Source organism: Anticarsia gemmatalis, chromosome 17 (assembly GCF_050436995.1).
Source record: "Anticarsia gemmatalis isolate Benzon Research Colony breed Stoneville strain chromosome 17, ilAntGemm2 primary, whole genome shotgun sequence".
Taxonomy (NCBI): domain Eukaryota; kingdom Metazoa; phylum Arthropoda; class Insecta; order Lepidoptera; family Erebidae; genus Anticarsia; species Anticarsia gemmatalis.
Window position 1 is genome coordinate 11,262,467 of NC_134761.1, and position 24,465 is coordinate 11,286,931.

At 32.3% G+C, this 24,465-nt stretch overlaps 1 protein-coding gene across 1 annotated transcript in view; it reads right to left on the reverse strand.

Annotated features, from left to right (window-relative positions):
- Window positions 1–1,742: 1,742 nt before the first annotated feature.
- Window positions 1,743–24,465, reverse strand: part of LOC142980122 (uncharacterized) — a 94,287-nt gene continuing 71,564 nt past the window's right edge. Inside the window, exon 2 of the mRNA XM_076125431.1 lies at window positions 1,743–4,070. Coding sequence (XP_075981546.1) covers window positions 3,369–4,070 — 702 coding nt within the window. The 3' untranslated portion in view covers window positions 1,743–3,368. The remainder of the gene's footprint in view (window positions 4,071–24,465) is intronic.

Below are 24,465 nucleotides of genomic sequence, written 5' to 3' on the forward strand. Positions count from 1 at the left end.
AAAAACTATTAAACCCTGATAATTCCAATAATTATTGAAGAGAAGCGCTAATTTACAACATTTTAAATTCGATGTTGCATTTATAAAATACTCTTGGGGTTTTGACATACTCCCCACTAATAAAAATCATATTTACAATATTCTTACAGCGGCTTTGCAAAATAACATCAGAAAATAAAACTGAAAAGAAAACCGCGGAACTTCGAATAAAAATCAGAAAGATACATTATATAATATGCGCGAGATTAAAATGCGTTTACTATTATTATTATAAAATCGATTTATTATTCGAAGCACGGCGATTTATACCGGAAAATTTCGCATAATGTTTATTAAAATTGATAATGGTAGTTGAATCTTATTTCTATGTCTATTGTTTGAAAATTCAAAACGTTTACAATTTTTATTAGTAGAAGAGAATTATACTAAATTTGAGCTTGATGTCATAAAAATGTAGACATATTATTGCTTTCAATCGTTGATACTTGTGAACCCCGTTATTTACATGAAAAGTTACGAAGGCGGACATAAATATAGCGACTTTGCAAAACAAACGTCAGGAGGTACAAAACTTATGAGAGATAAAGCTGAAAAAATATGACATTTTATTGTCAAAGTTGAAAATACGGAGGGACTGAGTGAACAGTCGAAATGTATACTTAATGAAATTCCTCATTCAACTGATAGACAGACTTGTTCAAATACGCGAGACAATGAAGAATACCAAGACTTTTAAACCATACTTCCTATACAGGAAAGTAATGACATAGTACCTTCCTCTATCGAAACTAATGCAGACTATAATCCAGGTATGACCAAAGAAATTTTAACAAATAACTATTTTACTGACGTAAATATGTCATTATATGACCTACACATACTAACGAGAACTTTACAGTAACATTTAGAGAAGTAAACAAAATAGTTACGTTAAAATTTCGGTCAAAACAAGCAAAAAACGATCCAGATGAATTTTGAATTGCCAACGAATTCAAAAATACTAGACACGACTTGATTAAACAAAATGACTAAACAGATTTGTTCGCTGATAAAAACAAGGAATTCCATCACTGAACAAACGTAGCGAAATGATAAAAAACAAAATGCAAATCTGGCATTGAATATAATCTTACAATATCTTTATTACAAGTTTTGTCCATTAACAGCGTCTAAACACTACGCGCTTAAAATACTTGTTTGAGCATCACTAAAATAAGTATTACAAGAATTTTCAAGTTTTTTTTTATTAGGCACAAATTTATATTTTTTTTTCGACCTTCCTTACATTTATCGCCCTACGACACACAAGACAGATATAGATAACGCTTTTTATGCATTTTTTTTCTTATTTAAATGGGTTTCCATAGACACTTACTAATTAATACATGAACTTTTTTACATATATAATATATTATATAAAGAATATAATATAGGTAAAGCATTTTCTTTCTTACCTAGCACAACGGATCCCGTATATTTTTGGGACACAGAAATATCTACAAATATTGTTACAATTTGAAAACAGGTATATTATGTAGAAGGGTATCTATCTTAATAATGATTGAGGCAACATTCTCATTAAACATTACCCCGTAACTGACACGATTTTCAATGAATTGACAGATTTTTTAGCAATTTTTTTATTTTTTTTTTTGTTTAAATACAATTTGTTAGCTTATGCTCTGCTGTGGAAAGCGGAATCGAGAAACGAATTTAATTTTTCAATACCTAAAATATCATGATTTTTATTTTGTTTTCTTTTTGCTATCTAATCCCCAAATATTCTGACTATCTATTATAATATTGACAATATTTTGTAAAAGTCCCGAACCCGTATTCCACAACAATGCAAAATATCAAAAATATGTACGTATTCAATTTTTTCACAATATAAAATGTTATGCCCAGTATTAAAAATTAACAAAAAAATAATAGAGTTAGAGAAGCTAGCGCTGCTAAAACTAATCTATGCGATATCAGTCTCCACTAGAACCTTATAATTTAGAAAATCCATAAAGTAAATCACAGAGTTTGAATTAGCAAAACATTTTGTGTTTGAAAACTAACATTTTGTTGACCCATCCAATATAATATTTCTTTTTAACCGACCGTCCCGCGGTACAACGCATTCCAATTATTGATATGTATCTTTCTATAGACATTATTGTGTTGTCAATGTAGCTAGAAGAAGAAATAAACGAGAATTGAAAGTGTCCCTTCACATCGATCCATAGGTGCCATCGTACTGTACAATATATCTCATACCTAACCATTGAACGAATATTAACCTTACTTTACGAATCCTAACTTACAAGACCGACTCGTACATTTAATATAAAACAAACGGTGGACCCCTACCACTGTATTCCAACCAACTCGAAGGGGAGCGAGAAACGCGTAGCGGAAGAGACATCTTATACAGCAGCGACAGAATTGAATGAGCACGCGCCACTCGGTCCGGCGACAAACAATCGAGGTAGGGGTCCCCCGCGTCCAACCGAGACAAACACTAACTCCCGCACACCGAAATTCTTCCAATGACATACCGATCAGCTTCCAATAGTAAAATAATAATGTTTAACTATCATCTACGTGTGCATCAAAGTATAAAGTGAACTTACGTACAGTATATACGAACGCAAGACAAACGACTATAACTAGTCTTATTTTTCTATTACTCGAAGAATGATACATATTTCGATCTAAGACGTTTCAAATTAAAAGACGACTCTTAAAAGTACAAATGTTAATAAAATAAAAAAGAAGGTGTGACGTAGAATGCAAACTTACGATTTTAGAATGCACTAGAAGCCAAGTCGTGTAATGTACACGTACAAAGAACACGGCGCGACAACGCGATGCGAGCGTGGGGCGGGCGACCTGACTGGCCCATGGCTATCTAACCAGGCGACGGAGAGCAGACGGATTATTTACTGAGATGCGTCTGAGACGTGTCGTTTGGAAATTACCTCCATTATGTGTCGAAATCATAAATTTAATAACGAAAGCAAAACACGACAAAAAAGAACCAACTCACAGCCTACGTTTATAAAACCTGATGCCACTTCCTAGACGAGGCGTCGCCGTTATCGAAAAGGAAACTTTAAAACTAAACGATTAAAGTAATCGTACGAACCGAAGAGGAACGCGACCGTGCGGTCGGTTGTCAAAACAATTTTCACCCTCGATCCTTATTAAATAACTTTGTACATTAAATCCAAATGTCGACACGTCATTTTGGATAGGCACTCTCTAGGCGGGGCGGCGAGCGGTCGCCGCATCGTCGGCCTCCGTGGGGCGGCCCGTTGGCCGACCGCATGAGATCAGTGGAACCGGCCGGCAGCGGCCGTGGCGACCCTAACACCGCTCTAAGACGAGAACGAGAACGTGTGGTCCACCCAGTCGCTCGCCACGCCGATCTCGCTCAGCATGTCTGACACGTCGGGCGTGCACGAAAACTCGAAGTGCGACCCTGACGATGAGGATGCCGTATCGAAGTCCGTCGTCAGCGCGTCGAGGTCGACCTCGCAGTCCGCCGGCAGCGGCAGCAGGTCCGTGATGGAGTAGAGATCCGTCAGGTCCGCCGGCTCGCGGCGGTTGTGGTCCTCATAGAAGCACGCGGACTCGGGGGAGTCGGGCGAGCCAGCGGGGGACGCGGGCAGCGGAGGAGGCGCGGGCGTCTCCGCTGGCACGCTGGGGACGGTCGGCACTGGTCTCCTTCGCCTAGCGACACCTCTGTTGTTATTTGAATCAGCGCGTTGCTTGCGCTTCGGTTTCGTCACGCCGCCAGTTTTTTGTCCGGATCTTTCGGACTTGGCGGTCTTCTTGCGCGGTCTGTACTTGTAGTCTGGGTACTCCCGCATGTGTAGTTGTCTCAACCTCTCGGCCTCGTCGATGAAGGGCTGGCGCTCTTCATCGTTGAGCGTCTTCCACACGCGGCCGAGGTTCTTGGATATCTCCGCGTTGTGCATGTCTGGGGTCTGTTCGCATATTTTCCTGCGCTCTATCTGAGACCACACCATGAACGCGTTCATCGGCCTCTTTATGTGGTTCGGGTTGTTCTTCTTAGTCTGTGAACAAGAGAGAAAACGGTTAGTCGAGATCACGTTTTCAAATTTTACAGGCAATTTGTGCCCAACTATAATGTAAATTCGCGTTCGAGGTGGAAAATCAACGTTATCTGTTTAATTGTGGGAGCACTATTATTATTTCAGGCATGTCCGATTCGCGGAGCCGGGCTACGTCCAATTAGTATGCAAGGTGGTGCAACATTAACTCAGTGTCCTTACTATTAATGATATTGTTATCATAGGAATTATTATTATTACAAACAAGTCGAAATCTCTACTGTGAGTATACAATATTGCGTTGTATTAACAGTTGTTGTTTTGTTTTACGTCAACTATTGTCGGTACATATCGTCTCTACTGTGGTCAGCATTACAAGTATTTATGTTACTGAGTTCAATATTGATACGTCATCGTTATTCATGTAAACAAAATTCAGTTCAAGTAAAAAACTCGTTCAAAATAGAACACGATAAGTCATTTCACTAAACTGGTAATTTGTAATTCTATTTGAACGAATACCAACTAGAGCTATAAAATGTTCAAGTGCAATAAACATTTCCGTGTTTCGTTTATACAAAACATTGACTAACGAGGATGTTAAGGACGCAGGAAGTTATTATCAAATCATGTAGGAAGCGGCTTGAGGACAGTAGCTAGCCAGCTATTTTTCCTTGAAGATAAGCGCTTCGGTTTAGGGAAAGCCTAATGGATATCCGGACTCACTTGATTAATGTGCTGTTTCAAGTTCCGCTACCCGCTTAGTAAAACAACACCCACATCTTATGATCACTAGAAAACTAGCGCGTTGAAAGTCATAGAATACTGTGTGAAGGTCATTAAAAAAATCGAATGCTAAATCAAGGTTACGTTTGAAAAAAAACGATGCGGAAAATTGTAAACACCCGAGTGACCTTGAAGTCTTTTATATACGTAATATATTATATTAACTAGGTCTCTAAGTCATGATCCGTCAACGAGTGACGAAACCAGATCCACATCAAATCAAAGCCAAACCACTTTCGTTGAAAAAAAGCAGCTTTTTTCCGAAACTTATTTATATTCAAGATTCGAGACAAAAAAGGGTTTGTCAGATGGCAACTAAAATAAAGTTCAGGACACCCACGCTCAAGGTGAATAGAGGTAAGTTTTTGCGCCGTATCCAGGTTAAAACGCAGTTATTATTAAAACCTTTTTTTGGTTCTCTAACAATTTGTTTTAGGCCAGAATTGCAACGGCTCTGCGTCGATTAATCACGTGTCGTGTTGTTCGTGACTATTCTGTTGCTAGGTAATTTTTTGCCGGCTTTTTTTCGGTCTGATATTAAGTTTGGCCGGTATGATTGCTGTTCGTTTGTTGAATTTAGGTAATATGTTAGTTTTGTTCGGCTCTAAGTGCGTTGACGTTGTACCAATCCACGTGCAGTAATAGGTCATTGCCTCTATACTGTTCTTTCTCTAAGCGCTACAAATAGTTCTTCTATTTTTTGTATCCCGATATCTTGATCAGTACCTACTTGACGATATGATACTTTAGCTTTGTTCAAATATAGCAATGTCAATATCTCAATGACATCGATGAATCATATTCGTACCTGAGAAGGAAAAACTGAATATAACTCGGACCGTAACCATTTTTTATATTTAACTATATTATATCGTACGTGACTTGGTATGTGTAACACAAATTAAGTGTTTAAAAATGTCTAGACTGCGTTTTTCTGGTTGCAAAATTGGTGATGACTAAGAGCGGCGATAAAAAATGAATGCAGTTGCATTTCAAAGTCACGATTATATTAATAGAGTCTTCATTTAATATTAGTTCTTACTAAAATCATATTTAAGCAGCACTACCGGATCGGAAACGGACCGGACCGAGTAGATCCGGCGGATGCGACTCAGCAAGAATTTTATTTGATTCCACCAACTCAATTTTTCAAGCTTTTCAATTTTTACATCGGCGATATTTTTAATAAGAATTTCGCTCAATAGTTAACTTAATTATTTTTATGAAATCGAACAGCTGTGTAAACTGGTTCATGAATAAAACATTTTCAAACAATTTAAATGGGTTTCAGTAAATACGCTTGAAGCCTATAATAAAGTTATAAGTGAAATGACAGCTGTAACCATTACAGTCTTTAGAAAATTGTAACTTCCTTCGTTTTAACTTGAAAAGGAGTCATTTAATGACTAGACTGTTTGATGGTAATTTCTTAGGGAAAATTAATGGGATGGAGTTTCTTGCAATAGGCAGTGTCTGTAATAAACATTTTTAAATTGGTTCACTTGCCTTTCCTATGTTTTGTTTGGTCTGTTTATACTTTAAGTAGTGTAATTTCAACATTGTTTGTTTTAACTGTTTATGGGACAGCAATTTTATTGAATTTGTTATTATTCCCAGTAATTACTTCTAAGTAAAGAATATTAGTTTCTACTTTGATGTTTATTGCGATTGCCATTCTGGCTAAACTTTGCGAATTATTCACACGCTGTTTATTCGTTTGACATTGATATTATCTTTAATGAATATTGGCACATGTCAATAAATGCAAATAATTAGCGGCACTCAATTTATTTATCAGAGTTTATTTTTGGATCCTTTTTATGGTCATTGCATTTAAAAAAAAATATTAGCAATATTATCCTTTTTTTTTTAAAATTTCAATTATAAATCTCTGTTTTAGCAGTGTGTTATTAATTTCAAATTATATGTATTTTGATATTCATATATTTCTAAATAAATATGTATAAATCCTTATAAGTCTATGATTTCCATAATTCTATTGCAATTTTACTTCCTATATACTATATACCACATATAGTCTTCCGGTAAATGTTTTAGTCCTTGTCTCCGTTTTGGTATTAAACTATTTGTAAGCTTACACGTGTCGCGAACACGTGTACATTGCAGAATTATAAAGTTATGCCAAGTTTCCTACTATGGTGCGAGGTTGGTAGTGTGAAAATATTCCATGGTTTTAGGCGTAATAATTAAATGGCTAATTATAATGTTAAGTAGTTTAAATGTACGTATATTCTAGGCCATATATTTAAGTATAATACAAATATAAAAATATAATAATTTGTGTATGATTTTTGTAAGTATAGTCGCATAAAAATCTGGTTTACAAATATAATTGACTCTACAAAAATATATCATAAAATCTGTAATTACTTGTATTACACAGTTGTGACTCAAAGGAAAATTATGGTAGAGTCGCAAAAAAGAAAATTATAATTGCATTTAAAACTGGACTCTACATATCCTCGCGGAAGACCAACGATAACTCGTGTAATTTATATGAACGAGGAACTCTACTACTTGGCAACACTATATGTTTATAAGACACTTATTATTGTAAGCGCGTCGTACCGGCTGTACAAGGGCAGCCGGTTCGTTTCCTGGGTAAATAGAGATTGCTCTACAGCTCTATATATCAATGTCTACGAATCGAGAGTTTAGCGTGACCTTTTGTGTTAGACGTTCAGTTTTTATTTTATTTTTTTAGTATCCTTTCTCTTTCTTAGGTGTATTCTACATTTTAAAGTAGTATTTTTCATTTTATATACTATTTGTATATTGTAATAAAAAGTATTTATTATTATCCTAAACGGAAACTTAAAGTAAACTTTTTGATTGATATACTTATAAGAGGTTAAGATAAAGCATGGTAGAGTCTAAATCGTTTATATATGTGTGTCATTATTCGTAACTAATGTTATAGGCTCTATCGATTTGTGCGAAGGTCAACATACTTCCTAGTTAGTTAGTAGAGTCGTATTTCGGAATTTTCGCAAGCCACGAGGCCAGAAGGCTTGAAGATGATTAATAATGACTTCCTTTTAGGAAACTAGTTTTTTTTTATTTACCATTTAGGTGCTCTATCAAATGTAGAGTTGTGGAAAAATCAACTCTACTACGAAAAAAATAAGAATGGAATTTATTTGAAATATTTTTTATGCAAACATTTTATCATAATTTATACACATTTTAAAGTATATTTAAATAGAAATTGCCGTGAATGAAGGCATGCATGTGCCATTATGACCTCGCCTCGTAGGCCTAGCCGTAGCCTCGTAGGCTTTATACGACACCCACGTTGAATAATTGGGTGACTCTATATACAGTTTTAGAAACTATAACTTTATTATAATTTCATAAAAGTAACATCTTAGCATAAATTTAATTTTTGTCACTTAAAGGAATAAATTAAATAATTTACTGATCGAGAAATCCAAAATATCTGTGTTTACGTTCCAATCTTTCCTTAAAATCTGTATTCGTATAAGGATCAAATCAAGTCTTAAGATGTGTATCTATAAATGTACTCAATATTAAATAACCCACGCATTCTATTTTGAGCCGAAACTAGCATTTATAGAGGCATAAAACTCCTATTGACATTTTCTCTACTTTCGAAATGCCAAAACTAATGTTGCATTGTACGTAAACTGTTTATGCCATATGGGGTTACAAGCGTAATAATATGCATTTAAATTGCTCTGTTCGTTTTAATGAACGCATAATTTGTATTATTAATACAAATTAGGTTATTTATTTGTATTCGGCGGTAATTGCAAATTGTATTTTGTAATATAACAAAACGTGTATCGGTTTATAACCAATATTTGTTGTTTAATTACGATTTATGTTAAGGACCTGTTTAATTTATTTTACATTTACAAAGTTTTTATATTTTGTTATTAATTATTTATTTTGGACGACTTCCTCAATCAAGTGTTTTAATTTCAAATATGCAAATTCTAACGTCAATATAAATAAAATGGCAATAATAAATTGACATACTGTCAATTATAAATTTTAAAACAGACAGTAGCTTGATAATTATGTTATGCATTTATAATAACAAAAATGTTGTATTTCTAATCGGTAATTTACAAGCTGCTATTTCCCACCGGTAAATAAAAATGCGAATGCTTATTCCGATGGCACTTAACAATGCACCCACAAATAATTAATTTGATCGCACAGTGGGATTAAATCGTTCCCTGCCGAACAGAACCAAAGTAGGTTCCGTAATATTAATGAAGATGTTAGACACTTTCAAGGCTTTTAACGCGGAACAAAGAAGGTCCCGATTATAGGTCCCCATTGTCGAAAGGCCCAGATGATGTCCGCACTTTGTTTGTAGATAATAGTCAAAATGAAAGTTCCTTTTTTATTAAAATCGGACCCTTATTACAGAAGCAATTTGATCTACCAAGGAATACGGATTGGAAGTCCCGCGCCATATTGCCCGTTATTAACTTCGATTCCGAGAGAATTTTGTGTTCATATTAATTTTTCGATATTATTTTCGTTTCGATAATTGCGAAATACGCATTTTTGGGAGTTCATTTTGAAGTCGCTTTTCGGAATCGATATTAATTTTATTTTGCTTTTATGATTTCGTATTCTTGTTACTTTAATTAAACTTTGAATGATTTTGTTAAACAAATAAGGAATTGATACAATTCATAGCAAATTTAAATTTTATTTTGTCGCGCAATTCAACTCAAATATATCACTCTAGTTGGCTAATGTTATTTCCTATACAATCGCTTCGAAAACAAGCTTCCTGAAACATTTTCCACTTACTTTACTAGATTAGTGCCTTCATTAAGAGGTATCTAAATATTAGTCTCGTCCTTAAAGAAAAAGATTCTGCTTAAGACAAGACTAAGTACTTAAGTAACATAAGTAATTTACTTAATGAGGATACCGTTATCCTGCTATATACTTTGTAATTAAATAAAAATGGTGCCAAATGTATTAATTTGAAGCCATATTTATAACTACTAACTACTGCATAGTGATATAACCTTTTTCGATTGAACTGGCCAGAAATAATGTAGTAGAGTAATGCTGGAATACTAAAAAAACAACAATAATACAAAAACGATTATCCGGAAGATCTCATCGCCTATCAATATGCTTTCGTTCAAAGCAAGAAAACATCTCCAACTATATCTCCAGTTTTCTCTATAAATATTAAACAGCCATATTCTCAGATCCGTACAACAAAACAGCATTATCTTTTGAAATCTGCAGCGGGATACAGTAAAAAATATATAAAAGATATCGGTTTTAAATTTAAATGCGGCGACGGGAGTGTTGACTCGATATATGTTAAACAGCAGTGAAAAGGCTGGATTATTCCGACACTAGGAAGTGAATATAAATTACGTATAAGTGAAGGATTGTCACACGACGCAACGTAGATGCATTTTATTTACTTTATGCTGCCACTATTTTATAGTACCGGATTTTGGCGAGATTTTCGGATTTGCCTTTATATTTTAGGGTTAAGTCGTAAATCCTTTCTTGTGTTATGAAAGGGACTGACGAAAAAGGACTCTTTATGTACTACATTATGTTTATTGAAGGGACGCAAACAATAGAATATACTTAAAATAAACCTTTAACTAAACACAATTATGTAAAATTTTAAATATATTTTTGAATAGAAATCGTTTCTGAAATGAGATTTTACGATTTTATTTAAAAAATATGCAACTTCAATATCTAAAAACTGAAATGAAAGTTAAATATTTTTTCGTAAAATACTGTCATTATTATGAACAAAATATTTTTTGTCTACATTTAATATTTTCGTCTCACTGTGCAGACAATACTAGAATTTCAAACGTCTTATTTAAGGAATGATATTTAAGTAAGTCTTAAAATAGAAAGAATTTAATCTAGTGCCGTATCTTTATTTGTTTTCACACTTTTGAACGTTTTAATAAAACATTTCTTTTTTGGTATATCAATCGTAGCATGCTCATGTTTTGTCGTGTTGTAGATTTTGCTTGTAATTTTTCGGTAGCCATAATTTTGGCTTTTATGCCTAGAGACTAAGCTACAGAGATTGTATGCCTATAAGAAAGTTGGGTTTAGACTTTGGTGTTTATTTAGACATATTAATGTCATGTCAGTCCTAAATAAAAATATTCGAAACGTTGATTGTATGGTAGAGTCCAAAAAACATATATTTGCAAACTTTTTTTGTATAATAAAGTTTGATAATCGTGTGTGGTTTCAAATATTTAATTAATAAACAATTAAATATCGTTCTGAATGTTGTGTAGACAATTAAACGGACGCCATGTTCCGCGTCATAATGTTCTCAAGTATAATTGATTTGTTACACTATCAATTAATACTACCAGGAAATATGGTTTTGAGGTTTCTGTAGATTTTTTTATATCATACGCTGCTATTTATTTGAATAGTGGCAAATGCAGAATAAAACATTATTTCATATTATTTGTTTTAATTCTTGTCATGTGAATTATCTCTGTATTATTCATAATCGCCGTTTACAGTTCATGATAGTATAAGTTTTAGTAATATTTTGTATGATTTGACTTTCACGTTTATATGTTTGTGATGTCATAAGAAAATATTGGTCCTTACTTTGATTTCCTTATATTCCCAATAGAAAGTAAATAAGACGTTAATACCTTAAGCCTTTGCTCTCGATAAAGTTTAATGTACCACAACGTTTAGTAAGTCGTACCATTTGGAAGGAAATAGACACGTTCAAAGATACTTGCACTTCTAAAATGTGTTCTGACCCAAACATTACTTTTATCGGTAAGGTCACAATGAGGTCACAAACCGCCCTTTTCAAGATATGTCCATTTTGACCTAGTTCTTGCCATAATTATCCATTCATATGTGCATGGTGTGAATTTTAACTATGTTTGACCTATAAATTTCTAAAGCGACTCTAAGTACATGAGACCCACTGTGCAGGCACTAAAAAATACAGACATGTTATTACAAATTTTATACCTACAATTTCGTGTTGCGTAATTATTAACGTATATTTTTTTAATGGCGGCTGGTTATTAAAATTAATGGATGCACGAGCGTAAATTTAATCTAGTGTAAAATAATTAAACAATTAATTTTTCATCAAGTGGCCGAGCCGATAAGTAATTTTAAAGCCAAGGATTATTTGGCTATTAATTTTTGTAAATTAAAAACTTTTAACGTTTTGCAAAATGCAGTGACCAATTTTAAGCTATAATGAGTTTTATATACAATTTTCGTTACCACCTAACCAACGACTTTATAAGGATTTGTTCATTAATTTTCTAATGATTTAAGTAACTTTCATGAATATAAATTTTAGACATACAATAACACATAATTATTTGAAAAAAATACATATTTTTGCATTAACTTTTCTTTTAATTTCTCTAACCAAGAGTCAGCTTATGTCACTATATTAAAAATACGTTAGTTAAAAGTCACTTCTACAACTATAATCTATGTGAACACATTACCAATGTGTGCACAAGTATACAAATAGGTTTGTATCCATATTTGTGTGTATACTAATTTGGCGTCACCAAATACAGTGTCAGATTATGATTGTGTTGTTTTACAATGGTTACCGACTGATGTATGATCAATAAATTATATTTACTACTTATTTTATTACTGCTAACCTATTTTTTTAACACTCTTGAATTACAAGGTTAGGTTGAAAAGAAAGCCTTTGATTATTGATAGAAAAATAGTCAACATTTAGGGTTTTATGCAAAAGTATTCCTATCAAATATCAAATTCATATTCTGATTAGTAAAATTTTTGTTTTTTTTAAATATTTTTTTTGCAGTTGCACTTCCAGAACGTCATAAGTCGGAATTCTCATAAAACTTTTACGACCTTCTTCTACTGAGTGCGATATGTTCTAGTCAGATGACAATCCCATAACCTCAAAAGGTACTCAAAGGGCCGTTTTTCGAGTGTTTGATAAAAAGTACGTTTCGAAGGTATTAAAGGCTTGAGGTTATACAAAACACGTACTCGCTCGTGATCGCGTTTGGTGGAACAATGAACGGATTTAGCGTTCTGTCTATAAACTGCGTTATAGTTTAGTTTTGATTCTTACCGACTTTCTGTAAGTTTTGGAAATAAGGACGGTTATTTTATCATACTCATGACAAGTACGTTGCTAAAGGTTCGGTAATCAGAAGAAAAAGGATTGTATGTTCAGAGGAAAAAAGTCATATGAGAAAATATAACAGTTAAATTTAGAAAGAATCAGGAACGAAAGATTGAATAAAAATAGTAACTAGTTGGCTACAATCGAATTCGCATTCATTGATATATCGCATTCATTGATATATCGCATTCATTGACATTGATGTATTAAGAATATATAAGTAAAAAGATGTTGAATTTGTGCGAATGAAAATTTTCAAACGATATTTTGTGCAAGTACGGAACCTCCCAACAAATCTTAGAGTAGCAACCGCAATTTTTTAACATTGTTCTTGGTAACCATACACAACCAAGCGCAACTTGTAGGCCAAGGTTGCTTTGAACACATCACGTACGGTTTTTTATGTTTTAACAATAAATTCACGGTTTTTAAGTGGGGCGAGAGAACACGCGAGCCTTTAGTTCCTGATGGTATCCAGGAAACTGTAAAACCAGAAGTTTATTGTTTTAACATGATTTTTATAAAAACTAGGTCTTCGGTTTTGATGATTTTTTATTGTATAATTTAGAGGCTTTTGATTATTATTTGATGTTCAATTTGACGATTTTTCGATTTGGAAAATTCGATGAGGTTTTTTTTAGTAGTGTTTATTGTTTTATTATGATTTTTATAAAAAGTCGGTCTTCCATTTTGAGATAAAGTTTTTGGTTGTTCGGAGCTGAAGTTGACTACTGTTTGTTGAAAATTGGTAAATGTTTTTTAAACGTAATAAGTCTATATGCTTGGTGATTGTTTTATATAGAACAGAATTAGCTACTAGTTAAATTAATACACAAAAAAATGCTATAGATTGTCTATGTATATATTTTTAATCCTTATAAAATTTATGTATACAGGCTTCCTAAATCCTTAATAGGAAAACAATTTAATTGTTTTTTTTTTTAGTATACGCGTGTATATTTTTTCTAATCCTCCCACATCGCCGGCTTCAAGGCCCAAGTTTTAGAACAGATTGAAATTCTACATCGATTTATATGCAAATGTTCTGTGAGCTATTTTTAGATTGTTTCTCTGAACTGATATATTGTTTCAAATCAATTGTTTAACATATTAAGATGCGGATACTACAACATACATTTTTGAGTCACTGACAGGTATTATGGCTGTAGTATCAGAAAAAATGTATGCTTAAATATATAATAGTAAACATACTTAAAATCACCCCTTTTTTTCCTAGAGTTAGGTAGAGACCAGAGTACGCCACTTAGTAAGGTCCTTACAAACTTCCCTTACTAAATTCACCTCCATACACTTTGTTATACAGGATCGCCAGTTACGAGTACTACGCACCTAACATTTTTGCAAGACTACAAAAACTACTATGTAATAGTATCTTCAATGTAAAACAAAAATATTGGACATTTTTCATCACATAATCCCTGATATCAACTGAAATTCATTTACAGCGAAAAAAGGCAAATAAATTTTATTTTTAAAATAATTCAAGGACTTAAACATTCGGCTTGCTAGCTCCTTCAGTGGAAACAGATATATGGTCTTTCGACTGATTTATACTTGCTTTGCAAAATTAAGTGTCAGCGGAGAAAATTGGCTTCATTCTCACACGGATTTAGAGGAGTAACATACGGCTTTCGTAATCCAACTTTGTTTCAAATTTCTGGTTAAATGCCGCTGTGGTTTATTGGTTAGATTGCTACCAGAAATTTGGAGGAATTGCGCTGATATACATATGTGAGGATAAACTGAATAAAAAGTGGGAGTTATGCGTAAGTTACGATTTTTGTTTTAAGCTTCGTACATACATAGATAAATACATTAAAACACCCGCCCTCCCATAGGGGTAGGCACAGACCACAGAATATAATAAGAAATAGGGAATAGAGCTACGTAATTTTACAAAAATAAAAGCTTTATATACATTCTTGTTTTTGAAACGTACCGACTAATTAAATTATGTAAAATTGTAACTACGTAAGCATTGGCCATTTGATTGGTCAATGAACTTAGCTCTAGCTTTTATTGGAATGTAAGTTTAGATTCAAAGGATTTTCTTACGAATCGACCTTTGAGAAAACTACTTCGTTTTTAAAATAAAGATATGAATATTTTTGTGAAGATAAAAAGCTTTTAAGCTTTAAGGTTACCTACTAAAGCCTATCTTACCTATTTCAAAACTGCCTTGATACAATTTCTTACATTTTAAAATGTCATACGATGTGGCATTTCATTCAACCTTTGAGTAACCTTGAGTAGACTTCAGTGAACAATGACGAACGCAGATTGATACTTTACAATAGAATAATGTAAAGATATGTTGCGAAACTTGATGGATAGGTTGTACGAAATGATACTTGATAGTAAATTTTGTATCATTATTCATTGGTTGAGCAACATTTTGATTTGGTCATTGTAGTTTGAAGCAAATAGTAAATGGTTGGATTGTATGGCCGATATAGGTTTAAAATATTTTATATAACATTATGACTTATAAAGGTATCTAGGCCTAACATCTCTCACGTTAGAAAGGAAACCTGTGCCTAGCAGTGGGACTGTAATAAAAATATATACATTATGACAAAATACAATTTCTAAGTAGGTATTCATACTCGTACATTCATGTTTAAAGTCAAATAGGCACAGCTGTGTTGATACCTACAAGTAAAAATAAATTACTTCGTTTTCAGTCTCATTTTATATTATTTACATAAGTATAGACTTTCTAAAATATTTTCTAACTATAATCATAATAATATTCAAATGTAACAAGTATGTTCTAAACTAGTTTCATTTGTATACATTTCTATGCTCAAAATAGCATTTTTTTAAACTAATATATACCTATATTATATACACTGTTACAATTTTACCCGTAAAAGGCCGATCCTTCGCAAGAGCACCTTGAAAACAAATTTAGACAATACCTAATATACTACGCCCGAGGCAGACTATTTTTGACGCCGAAAACTAGAGTTGTATCGTAAAAAATACAGCAAAAACTAATAATGACAACGAAATGAGCTAAAAGTCACGTGGTTCAGGTCATAAGATTTTAGTAACTAGGTATTGAGTAGACATTATCATAATTATATTATACGGTCCTATATGACAAGATGTATGGGTGTGACTGAGGCAAAGAATGTTTGTAAGGTTTGTAACAAGTGGCGTTCTATAGTCTCTGCCAACCCTCATGGAAAAAGGCGTGATGTTTTGTATGTATGTATTACCAAAACGTTTTAGTGTGAGACTCTAAAAAAACACTTCGAATTAAGATTGAGATAAGGACAAACATTTAGCTCAGTTCTATCTAGTGAGAAAAAGTCTTTAAAGGTTTATAATTAAAAAACATATAATAATATATTGATGAAAATTACCCGAATTTGAATCCTGTTAAGATGACAATTTCATCTCAACTCAAGTAAAATCACTTGTTTACAACAAATTAAAATGCATTATTATAAAATTATTATAATGTAAACAGTTTCCTTATATTATTTACATACCTAGATGTAAACACTATCAGCTGATCAACATTTATACCTAAGTGTTAAAGTTATGTACTCCATTAAACTGTTCGCGGATAAATTATTTTATATAATATTCTATTCTATACTTTTCCTTACCTGTTTGTATACATAATAATAAATATAATTTAAAATATGCCTATTGATTGTAAATTTGTCGCATAAAATATGTTTTTTTTTTAGTTTGGTAACGTGTCCTGAATATGGCAATAGGCCTGCTCTCTATTACATGGGACTCACATTGTAAATATCAAAACGCGGTGTTTAATACACTTCAGCCTTTCACCTTCGGGTATAACAGGCGTGATTATATATGTATTTTAAATAATTTCATAAGTTTTTGACAAGGCAAAATGACAAAAATTACTTTAAAAAAAACCGCGTGTATTATACCTGCTTAACCCATAAACGTAACAAGCGTAAAGTTACAGACATTCACTTGACTTCTTACACAATAAAACAATTATTTGCTTGACAAAGTAAAAAACGTAATCCCATAATAATCTCGGACGTGATTAAAGTAGGTACGGTTGGTATAAACAATTGTTTTTTTATGCAAATCAGATGATGTTATTGTTATAACTAGTATGGATTAGCTCGTAATAATAAGTAATTATTTGTTGTGGTGTAATTCTATGAATGCTTGTGTATGCTCTACCATCGTAGGTGCTAATAATTGAAATAAAAATAGTAGGAAAATTACTTTTTGATTATGAAGCGGGCTAAAAGCCGTAAAAAAACACGCTTTACAAATTGTGTTGGGAAAGAAGCCTTGAGTCCACCACACTTGCTAAGACCGGGTTAGGAAGTTTGTATGCCCTGAAGAAATGGGATCAACAATTTTTAGGCATGCAAGGTTTCATCACGATGTTTACCTTCACCGTTTGAAAAGTCATTGCTCGGGGTTATTATATTCATATTTTTATGCAGTATTTTGGCTGTGTTTTTTTGTTGACTCTACCTACTCCACAAGTCATATCCCGAGCATAATAGGACCGGTTTAAATGATTATAACTATGATAGTTATAAATTTTATACTATTAAACACAGCCAGGTCATGCGCGACCTTGTTCGTTTGTCTGTGTGGTACCATACTACGAAACTCGATCGCCTACGGCTCTAGTAATTTATATGTCTTCTACTTGTTTAATAGTAGAGTCATTATTTTGGTTGTAGAGACACGCTGACTACTGGTAGAGATTGATTTTTTTGTGGAATATGAAATGTAATTTTTAAATTACTCTATATTTATGTGTTACAAATATTAAATAAGTTTTCTAATTTGATCATGCTACTAATAATTGACAATAATTTCAAAAAGCTTTGAAAATTAATCTTAACTACCCTCTCCTCTACCATTTGATTAGCATCGTTGATATTCTCATTTTTAAGTAAAGAACATTGCCTAGAAGTAGGACAGTAATGGCACAATCTATATATATTTTATATAAATTCATAATATTTACATCTATTTATAACATATAATAATAATACATCGCTTTCGCCTCTATTATATACCGATCATAAACAAAAAAATACAGAATATTCGTGTTAAATGATTATTTTCTATAAAGCCCTTTGACGTAACCAGACGACTTTATTACAGTTCGTGTAGCGCCGGAGGCTCTATGTAGAGTCAAGAAAAAATACAAGTTATTAATTATGTTCTACAAATGCCTTAGGACACGTTTAGTAATAAATATATTATATACTTGTTTGGTTAAATTTGGAGTAAAATTTTGATTTAGTTGTATTGATCGCAAAGTCTTAGGTTTGATTCATGGATAAAGCAGAGCTTTTGAGTTTTTCTTTGCTCCTTACCGCTGTTGATTAACAGTATAGATTTTTTTTTTTTAATTTTATTTTTTTAGTGTAGCTCGCTATGAAAAATCCTTTATACTGCAGCATGCAGCATTCTATGACGATATCGTTTAATTATTGCTATTGGTTAGAAAACTATTAACATAAGCTATTATTATACTAATTCTGATGCTTAAAATTATTTGTAAATTGAACAGTGTATTAGTATTGACACAGACTGTACAACGTACATACATTTATATCTTACGTATCTTATAGTACATTACTAAAAGAAAACTAAAACATCTCTACATTTATTTTAAATACCCAAGAAAGGGGATTCCCTGAAGTAATCCAGCAAAAATGGATTTGACCTCACGGCCTTTTGATCGTTAGTCAACCCCTTTAACCCCTTGGGCTATTGTCCCGTCTCAATAAAAAAAATGTAGAGACGCAACTAAGGTAGAGATAAACTGTAGAAAAAATACATCAAATAAATATTTTTTGTGGCTTTGTTTTTGTATTTGTGTGTTAAGCTGAAATGGTAAAGATGGTATTGTTTTTTTTCTTTGCTTTTCATATGTATGTGGAAATACCGAATTTTCCAAAGCATGTAAATTGTACATTTTTTTACGTGGCCATTTTGACTTTGACATTTACTATATACGTATAATAATGCGAGTTTTCCATAGGGGTAGGCAGAGACTAAATGTATATTATACTATACTATATGCCTAAAAAAAATTAGAGCGTCAAAAGTGACGCTTTCCACACTCTACCTATGTTCAAAATAACTAGGTTTTATGTATGCATAGAGCTTTCTAGATAAAATAACTGTTTATGTAATACAAGTGATTTTCTTTGAATTTTAAATGAAGTACCGGTCAAGAAAACCAGTTCAGTTTATAATAATGTTTCACGTCAAACGTAAGTGGTTAATAATCGATAATTGTCATGTTATAGGTTCGATTCCTGTTTGAGAACGTTTCTAATTTGACCTAGTATAAACTAGTACTTTTATAGATATTTAAATAGAGATAATATTTTAAAAGGTTTGGTTTATAGAGTCGTTTGATGGTATGGAATATGGGTGTAATTGTTATGGCTCTCATAAGTGAAAAGAGTTTATAGATAATGGATGTTTTATCAATAATTATGGTAGGGCGACTCTATTTTTTTTCATTATAAAATGAATAGTAAAAAAGCTAACTTAGTTAATTGATAATCTCCAACTTGATTATTAACCAGTCTAACCAGTGCTATTAAACAAGTGCACTGAGTGTGATTCCTAGGCATTTAACTGATATTTTATCTATCATAAAACAGTTGTTTTAAAATAAAAAAATGTCTAATAACTTCTAAAAACGTTACTAATTGAACAAACATACATAATATCACGCATGTTATATTAAAGGTGTAGGCAGAAATGCATGAAATACAACCGCGTTTTTCTCTTCGATTTCATTGAACTATAAAAAAGCTATATTTTAATTATAACATAAAATGATTTATTTAATAAATTACACGTGTTACTCAAACCAATATGGCGGATGCGAAATATCGTTACACACATAAATTTATGATTTTCGAAGATAAATTGGATCTTAGTACGGATCGTGATTTCCTGAATATAATGTATTCTACCAAACGAGTACTTCGAATAACGTCAAAGATTATTATAGAAGATGTGACACTTCGATTACGGTACGTTATTCTACCTATTAGCTCTGGGACGGTGTGTCTTTGATTTGGGAATGCATGAAGGAAAGTTTTGAATTAGTTTTCAAAGATTATTTGGTAGAAGCGTCTGTGTTTTGAAATTTGAATTCCTTGAGCACTATTGGGATATTATAAGTCAGATTTATGACATAAGTTATTGCTATTGAAAATGCGAGAAGATTTTTTTGCTGTTTGCTTTCTGTCACTATACTGTTTTAAGTTATGTAAGTATAAGTAAATAAGGATAACAATTTATACATATTTTATTGCCACTAAATGTCATGGATGCGACTTCAGTCATAAAAAAGCTGTTTAATTAAAGTAATCACGCACAAGCAATCTTGAATTAACACATTACCATAAACCACAATTTACTTTATTAAACAAGAAAATATCCCCACAATATGACTGATAAAACATTTTATTTTATTCAATCGAATCATCGGAAACGGTGATAACAGTATTATCACTTCTCCCACTAGAATACGATTTATTACAAAACAGGCAGTACACCCTTAGGTAATAACATTTACAGTTACATGCCAAAAATACATAAAGTTAATGACTTTCTGCAATCATTCCTCATCAGAGTACGAAAAAAAACGTGTTTAACCCCGCTCACGTTACTCACGGCGCTATACAACACATAGGCATAATACATGCGTAATTACTACCATCTGTATGTCATATGTATGTCATTAGTCTACCGGTCACGTCTCTCCACTGGGACGAGCGCAGAATGCCAACTGAACGCTTTTTATGCCCAGACTCACAATGTTTATTGAATCTCGTATTGGCTTGATCAAAACTTGTGGTGACCTTAAGCTGGGCTTGTTAGTTCAGGAAGAATGGTTTAAATAGACTATTAAATACCGTAGTATAATAATAAAAAATAACTTAATTTTTAGATTACAGATTCCAGATTAGGGCCCGATTTCACCACTTATGGATATCAAATGCAATTTTGACATTTAATTTTGTTGTCATATATAAAAATTTCATTTGTCAGTTATTTTAATAGATAGCTTAGCTGATACTTATTCACAAGTTATAAAACCCTTAGATGCTTTTATATGGAAACAATTTGCAATAACTAACGTAAAAAATTACATTTGAGTTCTTAAAGTCGATTGTGACTTTAAAGTTGGTCAGATTATGGCCTTAAACCAACATCGAGGGTGTGTCCAGTTATAGGTTAATAGTCAAAACATAATTTATTTAAATAATATCTAAAATGGAAACAGCTGCAGAATTTAATATTGATTTAGAGTATGCAAAACAGGAAACCGAGTTTATATTTCAAACAGAATTGGGGCGTTCGTGTTTGCAATATTTCGGATGTTTTATTGGGAATAACAAATTGATTTTTATACAATTGCTTGAATAAATAAATTTATAACAAAATAATTATGATTTGCTATTAATTGTATACTAACATCCGAAAAAATTAAAAATGCCAAAATCTGTGTGTTACACAGATAAACTGCCGAACTTATGTTGATGAAATTTGGCATATAGATAGTTGAAAACTCATTTAAAATAGGTTACTAACGAGATGAGACTACAATCGTATGCGAAGTCAAGCGATTCAGCTAGTATTATTTTTTTTCCTGTATGTTTAAATATAAGTATAGTATATTGTTCATACGCCTAAGGTCCTATTAAGGTCAAATATGATTTCAAAAACCGAATCACGCTTGGCAGTTGTAAAACAATGCACATGTATGCACGGCTGAAATCTTCCGATAGACAATTCATCATAAATGTGATGAGACAGGCAAAGCAAGGTGACCTTAGTAGTTATACGTACCTGGAATTATTTAGAATCGATAGCCATCTTTGATTCAGGTGTTCTAAGAAACTAGACACAAAAAATGTAATGGAAACGGCAGGTTTAACTACAAAATGTTAAGACAACGATGTTACTAAATTTTCTCGGTTATTTTACTATCAATAAAACGTTTCATGTCATAATATTTAAGAGTTAAGACTCTTTTCCTTGAAGCTATCAGAAATCAATCTAATCAATAACAAGAACATAGTAATAATCAACTATATCTGGGAACTGAATATTGAAACTTAGCTTTTGTTGAACCATTTGAAACAGAAAATTAAACCTCCCTTAATAGAATCGTAAAAATAAAAGATAATACCCATAAAAATATTACACGAACACATTAACCCAAGAAATATTCTTTCAAAGATTTCGAAGGTAACTTTGGCGAAGATGAAGCAGAATTTGTAGCCAGTAAAAACAACAAGGAATGAAGTGCATTGAAACTTGCTGTTTGTTTTAGCGTATGCGAACATTTTCTTAGGAATAACACCTCGCGCTTACCAACTTTCGTGTTCCTTAGGTATGGAGTAGAATGTAGATGTATTAATGGAAATATTGTGAGAAATACTTTAGAAATCCAACAAATATTCAAACGTTAGTCTAGAAAAAAATGAACACGATTTTTTTTTCATATAAACTACAAATTGAAATGAGAGAAAAAACGTTTTTGATAGTTAATTATCAGGTGTATACAGACGGTATAGTGGTCTTCCAAAATGTATTTATCTACGAAACTGTTTGTAGAAGAGGATAAAGTCATTTCATGTAGACCTAAACAACTCAACAAAAGAAGTTAGATGTAGTTTGTAAAAAAACATAGGTAAATGTACAGTAAACATCAAAGTAGGCAACAATGACGACAAAAATAAAGCAGTAGATGCACTTAAATCTAACGACACAGATCGTAAAGAAATCTCAATACCAAATAGCAGAAAAGACTGACATCCAACCAATGTACCCAATGTACGCCCACCTCTAGTCGCATGCAAAATAGAGTTATTTCCATACCCTGTATGGGACAACTGCTTGAAATTTTCTACATCATAAAACAGTGAGACTGTTCGCAAAAGTTCTTTGCAAAGCACTTATAGTACTTTAGAAGCTAGTTAGATTACTTCGGTATTTGTAGTTTGTTTGTTTGCGAACGTTTTGATATTACTGTGCCGTTGTTCAACGAATAACATTGTTATGAAGATGTGAAATTATTCAAATTTTGGATGCAGGTGAGGATGATTAATGAAATTTTTGAACGCTTGATTTATAATAAACAATATGTGGGTTTGATCACGAACATAATATAGTAGAAAAGGTAAGCAAATGTCATCAGAATGTGTTAATGGTCATCAAAATATGAATGATCAATGAAAGCATTACACAGTCAAGAAGTCATTATTGATGATTTGTAATATTCCTAATAATACAGATAATAAGGGTTTTAACAGTGAAATACTAGGTATGAATGGTGACAATGAAGTACAAATTGCAAAGATTACAGCAATTATTTTAGAATTTCACTTAGAAATGAACAACAATCACATAAGTCATATCACGAACTTTGTTAATTACGATCAAACAAAAGTTTCTATTACTCGGGGAGTTTTGACACACACTGATGTATGACGCACGTTTAAACTTAGCATTTGTAACTTTGAGTTTGTTTTGAAAAATAAATACTCGTAAGAATAGGAAGATACTTAAATTCCAAAAGATTTTTTTTTGAACTTCACGTTTTATTTTGTAGAAACTGATAATACTGTTATTTGTACTATTAGGTGCTTCATTTAAACTTTTGAAACACAAGAGTTTGTTTGAACACACCTTGATTCTATAGTTTTGTTTCATGACATATTATGCAAGCAAGTTGAATACAAACACAAGTAAGACTAATATTGCAATTTTGTTTCCACACATCCCGAAACCAAAACTACTAAATCTACAAAAGAAGGCCAACAATGAACAAAACAAGAAACAGCAAGTTAATCTTAAAAGTATCACGACAAAGCCACGCACTGCAAACGCACGCAGTCCGTTCAAACTTAGCGCTATTAAAACGCACTCCAACCGCGATTAGATTGAGATACGCTTGACAAATGACTCTGGAGCTAAATGTCACGGTACTAAAGCAAAACGAGATAAATTCGACAATAAAGATGGTTAACTTTTGTGTATCTTTTTGGTAGAATAGAATTTTGCTGGCCAAGCGGTATACGGAACTGCTAAAGCAAGATTTTCTACAGTAGATAGCTATAGGAGTATTTTGATAAAACTAATTTGGTTATAAAGTTATATTGTAGGCCAAATAATTTATAAAAATTGCGAAGTACTTATAGAAAATTGCGTTACTGATCATACTAATTTCACTTTTGGTAGAATTAATGTATGAATATATATTACCTTAGTTACGATACCTTACTTAGAAGAAAAATATTCCTTTTAATATAAGATTAAATGTGAATCTTAATTTTTATTTTCAATCTAATAAATATTTAAAAGCATAGCGGAATATTAAAATTATTCAAATATCTTGTCTAATTG